Source organism: Antennarius striatus, chromosome 3 (genome assembly GCF_040054535.1).
Source record: "Antennarius striatus isolate MH-2024 chromosome 3, ASM4005453v1, whole genome shotgun sequence".
Lineage (NCBI taxonomy): Eukaryota > Metazoa > Chordata > Actinopteri > Lophiiformes > Antennariidae > Antennarius > Antennarius striatus.
The window spans coordinates 16,170,889-16,182,428 of NC_090778.1; the positions used below are offsets into that span (position 1 = coordinate 16,170,889).

At 41.3% G+C, this 11,540-nt stretch overlaps 1 protein-coding gene across 1 annotated transcript in view; it reads right to left on the reverse strand.

Moving 5' to 3' along the window:
* kcnip3b (Kv channel interacting protein 3b, calsenilin) overlaps positions 1–10,944 on the reverse strand; it is a 67,523-nt gene extending 56,579 nt beyond the window's left edge. Inside the window, exon 1 of the mRNA XM_068311860.1 lies at positions 10,871–10,944. Coding sequence (XP_068167961.1) covers positions 10,871–10,876 — 6 coding nt within the window. The 5' untranslated portion in view covers positions 10,877–10,944. The remainder of the gene's footprint in view (positions 1–10,870) is intronic.
* Positions 10,945–11,540: the final 596 nt, after the last annotated feature.

Here is an 11,540-nt window from a genome sequence, read left to right on the forward strand (position 1 = left end):
CCGATTCTGCTAGAGTGGTATTTGTGATGTCACAAAGAATGTTCTGTGATTGGACAGAGATTGATGATATTGATTGGTTGACATGCCCAAGGGCGTGGTCATCCCAAAGAGGGAGTTTGTTCAGGCTACGGTAGCATTGTGCGGTAATGTCCAAGCTCAGAGCTACAAACTGAAAGTTCCTCACAAACTGTTGAAGTCAGCTAGCATTTGGCTAACTAGTTAGCCCCGCTCCAGTCAGGTGTGTGTGTGTTACAACCCTGCGGAATGTGACTAGAATATGTGACTAAATGGCCGTAACATAAACCAAAAACCGGGAAAATAAACCAACAGGAACTCGAGAAGCTGAAGTGTAAATAAACTGGAAGCAACACAATAGACTTTTAGTTGCAACTGGTGTATTATGTATTTCTTTTAAGACAAAATTTTGACACAAACAAAGTGAGACTGCCAAACTGAAAAATAAGGTCACATGGTCAAGGGGCATGGATGTTGTCAAAATTAACAAAATAATCTATGACACAAACTAAACAAAATTCCAGGTAACTAAACAAGAAAATAAAAACCCTGCCTAACTACATTAACGATACAGTCAGAAAACTGACAATAATACAACAGAAAGACAACATCCCCCTAACTGGTGTTTCTAGACAAAGACAAAGACAAAGACAAAGAGCTTTATTTGTCATTATACATAGGGATGGTACAATGAGATTGAAAGGCCAGATCGACAAAGGATTCTACGGGTAGTATGTATAGAGGCCTCTGTCTAGCTACCCCTAGACCATGGACGAACAGGCAAATTACTGACAAAGAATAACTAAACTAAAATGGCAGTTACTCACCACAGAGAACAGGGAACAGAAATAGACAGAATGAGAGCTGAGAGATGAGATAAAGATCTGAGAGACGAGAATAGAGATTCTTGATGTCCCTTGTTTCTGAATGGCAAACAAAAGACTTACAGTTGTGTTCAAAATAATAGCAGTCTGTTTGGAAAATTGAGTAAAGCCCAAAATCTTTATAATGGTGTTTATTTCCATGCATTGGGAACACTGCACATTATATTCTAAATCAAAACATGAAGAAAAAATTACTTAACAGAAAATCAAGAAAAATGAACATTGGGCTGTTCCAAAAAAAAGTGTCTCCATTTTACTTTACAAACTCATATTTACTGTATAAACTGAAAAATCAGGATTCAGCATTCCTATGAATCACTAAACTAATATTTATTTGTATAGCCACTGTTTCTGAGAACCACTTCACATCTGTGTTGCATGGAGTCGACCAACTTCTGGCATCTGTGAACAGGTATTCCAGCCCAGGATGATTTGACAACATTCCATAATTCCTCTGCATTTCTTGGTTTTGCCTCAGAAACAGCATTTTTAATGTCACCCCACAAGTTTTCTATCGGATTAAGGTCTGGGGATTAGGCTGGCCACTCCATGATTTTATTTTGTTGGGCTGGAACCAAGAAGCTGCTCGCTTACTGGTGTGTTTGGGGTCGTTGTCTTGTTGAAACACCCATTTCAAGGGCATTTCCTCTTCAGCATAAGGCAACATGACCTCTTCAAGTATTTTGATGTATCCAAACTGATCCATGATCCCTGGTATGCGATAAATAGGCCCGACACCATAGTAAGAGAAACATCCCCATATCATGATGCTTGCACCATCATGCTTCATTGTCTTCAGAGTGTGCTGTGGCTTGAATTCAGTGTTTGGGAGTCGTCTGACAAACTGTCTGTGGCCCTTACACCCAAAGAGAACAATCTTGCTCTCATCCGTCCACAAAATGTTTCTCCATTTCTCTTTTGGCCAGCCAATGTGTTCTTTGGCAAATTGTATCCTCTTCACCACGTCTTTTTTTTTTAACAGTGGGACTTTGCGGGGGCTTCTTGCTGATAGATTAGCTTCACACAGGCGTCTTCTAATTGTCACAGTACTCACAGGTAACCTCAGACTGTCTTTGATCATCCTGGAGCTGATCACCGGCTGAGTTTTCACCATTCTGGCTATTCTTCGATCCATTCGAATGGTAGTCTTCCGTTTTCTTCCACGTCTCTCTGGTTTTGCTTTCCATTTTAAAACATTGGAGATCATTTTATTTGAGCAGCCCATCATTTTCTGCACTTTATACGTTTTCCCTTCATTAATCAACAATTTTTCTTCTGAACAATGTCTGGAACGACCCATTTTTCTCAGGTTTTCAGAGAAATGCATGAGCAACATGTGCTGGATTCATCCTTAAATAAGGGCCACCTGATTGACACCTGTTTTTTCACAGATTGAATGACTTCACTAATTGAACTCCACACTGCTATTTTTTTAACATGCCCCTTCAATTCATTATTCAATTACACAGACTCAGGAGCATACATATCACGATTTCCAAGTTCAGGGTAAATCAACCCAGAGTCACAGGTTGTACTCAGGGTTAGTTAGCCCTGCTTCATTACATGGGGCCATTCACAAAGCAGGTTTAGTGGAAAACTAGAAAATCAGGGAAAACCAGGGCTTTCATTTTCACAAAAGGAGGTAACTTAACCCAGAGTTAGAGCAGTAACCCTAACCTGTTTCATGAAGCGAGGTGAACTGAACCTCTGGGTTTGTTACCGCAGTAATAGACTCTCTGAACATAACCTGGTCGGTAGAAGGTTTTATTCCACAAACCCAGGGTTTCCTCTGACTCTGCCCCCTTTCACCGCCGCTCGCGCGGTTTCATTTCCTGGTTCTGTCAGACGGAGAGTCTGACCGAAGTGAGGTTTTATAAATAACTCCGTATTTCAGAGGTGAACATGGCATGTCCGTTTGACGAGGAGCCCCTTGATGGAGTTTCCGCATTAATTCAGAGATTTTAAATCTTTTTTGTATCTCGTTCAGATGTCCAGTCATAGCCCGGCCAGTTCTCTTTATGATCAGTACCGATCCACGTCCATCCATCCTCACATCTACAGTCCGGTCAGTTTTTATTTTTTATTTGCAAACTGTAGTTTTTCTATACAATGTGAGAGATACTCAGTGCGCCTCGCCTTGAAACTTTTACCCCAATTTTTCTATTTCCCTGGAGATAAACCCGTCAGAATCATCAAGGAGGAGTTCCACAGGATTGCAGGTGAATGATGTAGAAATCTGATTATTGAATTTCAAATTATATTCTGTTAATGACATTGTGCTCCAACCTCAAAATTGGATTATTAACTTTAATTTCTTTTAGGATTTCCCAATGTAATTGGCTGCACAGACAGATGGTACCACATCCCCATCAAGTTACTTCTAGACTGAACATTGTTTCAACATGTTCAAGACTGCATCATAGATAGACATCTGTCCAGATCACGTGATGCTGCAGACTACATTTCTGATGTGGAGGTCTGGGTCTGTTCCTGACTCTTGGATATATGGTCTTACCTGAGCAGCTTACTGTAACATGGTCAGTAACCGAAAGATTTGCACTAATACACTTGTCTTCATTGTGAAATCCAGTCTAATGAATCCACTATAAATTACAGGAGAGAGCCTATGACACCTTAGGATGATTCCTGCTATCCAGGATAGCAGGGACCTCGATCCCTGACGAGGAAGCCATCTACCAACCCTGTGCTCCTGTGATACCTAGTGTGGGATGTGGTGCATTAAAAGTCTGAAGGGAAGCTCAGCGCTGTCCAGACTACTCCAAACATCTCAGGGCCCCCTCCAAAGTGTGTGTGTGTGTGTGTGCATAACCTTAAAGCGGTTATAAGCAGTACAATGCCACAGCCACTGATGTAAGAACTACAGCAGTTTTGGCTATTACTGTATCAAATGAGCTACATGTCAGCTTTTGATTTCAGTTCTCATATAATATAGGTGTACACAATGGTATGAATATCCTTCTCAACTGTTTTTGTAACATGCATATGTCGATTTACTGTTTTATTTACACAACAATAAAACGTTTAAATATATTTCCTTATTGAACAGAACCTGATATACAGTAGATGAGAGCGCATTTATGTGTGTGAAAAGAGCGTTACGTTGGCGATAAAACATTTGAACAGTCAAACGTCCACTTAATATTTACTGTACAATATCAAACACAATGAGGATGAGGAGGATCCCTAATGAGATGATGCAGAAGTCTGACCTGTGTGATTGATGTTTTTATACTTCATTCTCAACTGCTGACGTGCACTTCTCCCCCCACTGAATCGCACCTAAATAAAATAAATAAATTATTATTGAAGCCATTTACCTACGTATTTTTTACTGTGAGTGCAATGGACTACGTTTAAACTTAAGCATCGACTAGAGCAGCAATTCAATCCCACGACATGCCGCTGTTCTCTTCTGAAAATGTCCTCAAAGTCTTCATTTTCATAAATTAAAATCTGTACTCCGACAGCTGCGGTGCGCGTCTCGTCCGTTGTTATGGTGAATCGTTGACCCGGGGCTCCGTTGCTGATGGCTTTTTTTTCAAGTTGTCGCGTCTGTTAAACTGCGGGTCAACTTACTCTGGGTTAGAAAAACTAACTCTGAAACCCGTTTGTGAAACTGAAATCCCTGTTTTTTCCAAGTTCAGGGTAAAGCAACCCAGAACCACAGGTTTACCTCAGGGTAGGTTAACCCTGTCTTCGTGAAACGGGCCCATTGTGATGTTTGATATTTTTGTTATGTTTTGTATTTTTAGTTGGATGAGAAAGATACTTGAAGATGTGACGTGTCCATTGAAATTATCTCATGACTTTTCAGTTGGTTTATTCATTTCATAGGTTAAACTACTGAACAATTCTGATTCTATTTATGTTTCAAGCAAAAATGAAACAAAAAGATTCATACGTTAAAGCCATTACCAACCAGGGCAAGAAGAATAAATGATGAATAAATGATAAATGGGCAAAAAGAATAAAGTTTTTTACATGAACAAAACAAAAACAAAAACAAAACTTTTACACAAACAGAAGAAGCCGACCTCAGCTCTTTATGTGATTCAGTGTGATTTATTGATCAGATTTGCTGACTAGCTGACTCATTTAGTGACTGATGATGAGCGTCATCATTCAGGGAGACTTTACCTCATCCTCACTGCTTTCACTTCAGCATCTAACCAGAGATTCATCACTGAAGCTGTTAAAGGGGCCCTATTATGAAAATCACACTTTTTCAGGTCTCTACATATACATAGTGGTCCTCCCTAACACGACCAACTCCTAGAATCTGGTAAACAAACGCTCCCTGCATCAATAGATATTTGGAGTTTTAGGAAGTCGTGGCTCTGAATGACTCAAATCGATAATATTGCAATAGAATAGTCATTCTTGACGTCAGACTAGACACTCTGTGCTATTGGACAGAATATTGGATGATATGGATTGGTTTACATGTCCAAGAGCGTGGCCATCCCCAAGACGGAGTTCTTTGCGTCGGACGTGAGGCAGCAGTTTGTTGAAATGGCGTCCGTGAGAGGGAGACATGAAAGTTGCTCATTGTTGTTGATTGTACAAATCAACGCCAGTGTTTATTTTTCATCCCATCCAAAGAAGAACAGAGGAGACCGTGGTTGCATTTCATTTTTAATGTCTCTGTGCAGCTACATCACCTGCACGTTTGTTTGTGTGTGGAACCACTTCACTCCAGCCTGTTTTAGCAATGAGGGTCAGTCCAGACGGGGCTTTGCCTGAGACTGATCCTCATTCAAGGATCACTCCCAACCATACGGGACCAAGGACCTGCACCCCAGTTACAGGTAAGTCTCACCACATTTATCTTTTAGCAGTTGTCTGTTAGCATGAGTGATCAAGTGCTATTTGGCTAATTACGTAGTACTGCTTTGTTTCGTGTTTGCGTGTGTGCGCTCCAACATGTGTGTGCATGCTGAACCTACAGTATCTAGCTACAATGCACGTAAGTTGGGCTCACATTTAATCTTTTTTTATATTGTCTGTTAGCATGAATGGAGTCATGTTATGCTAGGCTATGTAGGGAGGTCTCCTTTGTTAAGAGTTTGCGTGTTGTGTGTGTGCATGCACGCTAAAACAAATGTGTGCTCTGGACCTACAGTATGAAGCTAAAACGCAAGTAAGTTGGTCTCATATTTTTTTTTATTGTTTCTTAGCATGAATGAAGTCATGTTATGCTATGCTATGTGCATTGCTTGTGTGTGCGTACACGCCCGATCACGTGTGTGCGCACTGGACCTACAGTAGGTACAGTAGGTACAACACTTCTTCCTTATTGTTTGTTAGCATGAAGTCATGTTTTCTAGGCCAGGGGTCACCAACCTTTTTGAAACTGAGAGCTACTTCAAGGGCACTGGGTAATGCAAAGGGCTACCACTTTGATAATACACTTCTGAAATAACAAAGTTACACAGTGTACCTTTAATTTTATATTATTATTAATGATATTCTATGTGAAGACACTGATCGTTAATGATCCATCGCAATAATTATTCAGAATGATTAAACAAGGTAGGAAACAGATACATTTCAAAATGCAATTTCCAATTGTTTTAATCTAAAATGATCACTTCCACAACATTTTGTAGGAAATCTTTTTTAATTTTTACTAGCCACTAACAGTTTTTATCAAATCAAACTCTGAACCATGTTTGTACAAATGATCAATTATGTAAGATTTAACAAAAATCGACTCCTTTTAAAATAAATCTTATCACATCTGTACTAATCACTATATTTGCAGCCATTAAAACAAATCACCACTTCTGTTACACTTAGTAACACATCTGTAACAGTTTTTCAATATTTTAATTTTATCTTTGCCATGGCACTGACATGTTGCCACCAACAACATCTGGCATTTGTTTCTTTGTTAGTGGGAAAACTGGCATTGCATGCTCTTCACCAGTGTACTGTAATCTGGGATGTCCTGTAAATTGACACTGCAACTCTGAGTGACTCTTGAAGATGTGCATCAGTGGGGGGGTTCTGTGTTTGTTGTTAATGAAGTTCATGTCAGAAAAGGCTGGTTCACACAGATAGGTTGAACCAAACATGCTGGCAACCTTCATGGCTGCTGTGCATACGCCACTGTACTTTCCAGTGTCTGCAAGGTACCAAAAGTTTGATGCGGCCTGGTTGGCTTTGAGGTGGAGGTCATTTTGCAATGTCACAATTTCAATCTCCACCTGTCCCACATCCAAGTTGAACGTTGCACTTAGTTTCTCAGCCATGCATGTTGTATCCACTTGCATGAAAGGATTGGAAATGAATGACACACATGGCTCAAGCTGATCAAAGTCACAACCTGTTTTCAAACTCTTGCCCAAGTCTGTTAAATACTTGAAAGTACTTTTCTGCAGCTTTGTCAAAAGTCTCAGATGCAGAAGCATTGTCTTTCAGCACTAACTGCACAGAGGGAAAGTGCAGCACCTTTTCCCTCTGTAAATGCATGGAGAAAATACTCATCTTGGCTTTAAATGCATTGACATAACTTATCATGTCAGCAACAGTCTTACCTTTGCCCTGCAGCTCACAGTTCAAAAGGTTTAGTTTCCCAGTGATGTCAATTAAAAATGCAAGGTCAAGTATCCACTCAGTGTCCTCCAGCAGAGAGGTGTCTTCACCTTTGGACTGCATGAACTCTCTGATTTCACCTAAAAGCGACAAAAAACATTGCAAAATCCGTCCCCTACTCAGCCATCGGATTTCTGTGTGCAGTAACAGGTCACCATATTCAGCTGACAGCTCCTCCAATAGCACCTTGAATCTCCTGTGCTCCTGTGTTTATGATCTTCACAACAAGAGTCATCACATGCTCAAAGCCGGTCACTTTTGCACGTATCGCCTGCTGGTGAACGATGCAGTGGTAGTGCAGAAATGGTGGGAAGTCTGTGTCACCTTTACAGTGTGCGATGAATCCTGCATGCCGGCCGGTCATAGCAGGAGCTCCGTCTGTAGTTACCGATACCAGCTTTTGCAGTGGTACTTTTTTCTTCGCAAAAAAAATCTTTACTGTGTTATAAATGTCAACTCCCCTCGTAGTTGTCTTCAGGGGCAGTAGTGTCAGGAGTTCTTCTTTTGTGGAGAAATCATCAAATACCATCCGAATAAAGATCATTAGCTGGGCAGTACTGCTGTTGTCCACAGACTCGTCGCACTGGATGCTAAACCAGCTGCACCTCACCAAATCCCGGTCCAGCTGCTCTGTCGAGTTCCCAGACACAGCAGACACTCTTCTAGCCATCGTGCTAGCCCCCAGCTGGACATTGGACAGAGTGGAGAGAATATCAGTTCCATTCTTCTCGTCTTTAAGTACAGTGTTCGCAATAATCATCATTGCTTCTTTGAAAACCTCCCCGTCTGAGAATGCCTTCTTCTTCTTTATCAAAAAATGTGTAGCTCTCAATGAGGCTTTGGTTGCTTTTTGAGAGTTTTTCACCGGCCTCATAAAAAAAGACTGCCGTTTGCCAAAAGCTGCCTTTAACTCGCGGGCTTTTTCCATCCGTAGTGCACTGCTTGGTGGGTAGTTAGCATGGTAGCTTTTGTGGCATGCAGTGAAGTGTCTCTCCACGTTGTGCCGCTTAGCCGTCGCCACAGTCGCACCGCAAATGATACACAGTTTTCTTTCACGTTAGTAAAAAAGAACTCTTCCTCCCATTCACTGTGAAAATGATACGTTTTCTTCCTTTTTTCTGCCATATTTTTGTGGGTAGAGAACGTAGTCGTCTCCTAATCTTTGCAGCGCTCACAAGCTCCTCTCAGCAAAGCTGGTTTGTCATGCGAAATAGACTGACCTCCGACCCACATTACGTAAGAGTTCGTATATTAAACTTTATTTTATGATATACTTTTTTTTTAATGTAGTCGTTTTTAAATTTATATCGCTGTAAATGTAATTAAAAAAGAATAGCATACGGGCGACTGATGTGGTCGCTGCGGGCGACCTGGTGCCCGCGGGCAACGGGTTGGTGATCCCTGTTCTAGGCTATGTAGGCCAAATGCTTTTTTCGTGTTTGCATAGTGCGTGTGTGCGCGCACGCTCCAACACGTGTGTGCGTGCTGGCCTGCAGTATAAAGCTAAAACGCACATAAGCTGGTCTCATATTTTCTCATTGTTTATTAGAATGAATGAAGTCAACTTATGTCACCCTTTTTATTGAGTAGGCTGGACAAAAAGTCAAAATATCTATTAATCTGATCACGAAACTCCAACGTATCTCAGTCTACTCAATATTTAGGTTCTACTACGTTCTCAAGGAGACTGGCGGTGGTGAATGAAAAGTTGAAATCTCCACCCTAATGACACACTGACAAAATTTAAGGAAAGTAATATTTAAATGCATTTAACAAACCCATATGAACATTTTCAATTTCTTAAGCACATGAACAAATAACAAAACAAAATTAATTTTTCAACACCATTATCACTGTCCATTTCAGTTGCGGTTTCAATGTTCGTTCAATGTCTATAGTTCCTCAGTTTGTTCATATTATGTCAGATCTGACTTGGAAAAGTAACAAAAATAAAAAAAGGAAAATCTGAGATCTCGGTTAATGAAAAAAAAGGAGATTCTTAACGGACTTGTAATCCTTTGTCCTACCACCCTTCTAGGAACCAGGGGGAGCATTCAGGACTATCATCCACTGTATCCACTGTATCCACTGTACACCTTCCACGTGGCATGCGGTCCGCGCATGTCAGGGCATCAATTCTTGGTGCAGATTTCATCCACAAAAAAAAAAACAGCCTGCACATAATTGTGCAGAGTAATTACTTTGGTTTCAACTCATTAACATACGAAAGCTGGAGGCCTGAAACGAAGCGTTTTGTGAGGAGCTCAGATGAGCGATTTTGAAAAGCTGATTTTTAGGACCACAGATCACTTTAGGTCAAAATATTTGGAATACAGTCTAGTTGGACATCTGGCAGCTGAATGACATTAAGTTAAAAATACATAATATGGGACCTTTAATGTTCATGCATTCAGAGGTGAAAGTGAGTGGGTGATCATTGAGTCCAGTCACTAAACAGTGGTTGCCTTTTTAAGCAAACAAAGAAACAAACAAGCCAATTCTGACACAAGTTCTGGTTTCCTGTATGTCAACAACATATATCCACATGAGAGGAGCTGCTAACCTCCCTAAAATGACTCAATTTGCACTAACATGTTTCCCTTGTTTTCCAGCCCACCCTGAGAGACAATCATAGAAGGGCATTAACCAGAAATAGCTCGTTCTGGAAGCATTAATGAGATTTGCCTTGCATGCTGTTGGAAGTCACTTCATGGATGATGGCTTCTCTTTCTGGAATCTATTCCTAAATTTAGGATCAAAGGGGGCTCATCACCCAGGACGGATTTGCTTTAATTGTATAGCCAGGAGGCAAATTTTTTTAAAATGAAATTAATTAAAAACAGAGACAGAATTAACAACACAGTCTCTCCCATCATCCCAGAATTTAGGATGGTCGGATTTTAATCCTGATCTTTTGAAGTCATGGTTGAATCACTTGGAGCCACATGAAAAGGAATGTCCACTAAACAGAAAACAAATCAAACAAGCCTAATCTCAGAGACAAAACCCAGATCTTTAAACCTGGATGGAGTGAGCCTCAGAAAAAGTCTCTGTGGGAGAGGAGATGCCACCCGTGTGCAGGGAAGTGTCTCCTCCTCAGCCTCCAGTAGGACCACAATTATGTAACTTCACCCTGAAACTCTAGTAAAACGTGCGAGCATGGGAGGATTGAGTTTAAATAAATACAATAAAAACAAAATCAATACAAATTTATCCAACAACACAAGTAACAAGCAGATCCAGTCTGTTGATATAACTTGAGACGCGTTTTAAATTGGTTCCTTTTGCCTCTTAAAAACCATCTTTTCCCACCAGTCGTGTTCTCGTCACGGCTTTCCACGTCCGCGTCTTACCTGCATGTTTTCTGGTGATGAAGCGGCGATACCGATGGCTGATTCCTGCCGGAGTGCGTCCTCTCCGCCCGGACCCCAGCTCTCCAACTAGCGCTCCGCTGGCTGCGAAGGAATGCGGACGCACGAACGGGGGAGGCGGGGCGGAGCGTGGAGAGCAGCCGCGGAGGGGAAACCAGCGCACCTTCATCCTCTGCAGGGTGACGGGGTGAGCAGGATGGACGACACCGTTCCAATACATCACCCCAAAACATGAGCCTACCTGCAGTTCCTTCATCCAGGCGCGCTGGACTCCCGGAGCCATCACTGGTGACTGCCCACAATCAAATCTAACGTTGATAAATGACCAAGACACATATCTGATGTTCCCACTGCTAAACTTAATCAATGTTTGTAAAAATGAAGTCGATCTGTGTTTGATGCAGCTTGTGATTGATTGAGCCTTTCTAGGACGAAATAAGAGTTAGAATAATTTTTTTAAAGGTTTTTTATACTGATTTTAATCACCAAAGGCAAATTAGTGGCACACTCTAGTTCGTCGAATCATGCTTATATACATATGTGTGTACAGGCCCTGAACACACAAACACACATGTAAGCATGCAATGGGAGGTAGAGTGGCAGGCAGCCCCTTTGTGGAGCGCCCAAATGAACAACTTGTAAAGGGGATGGT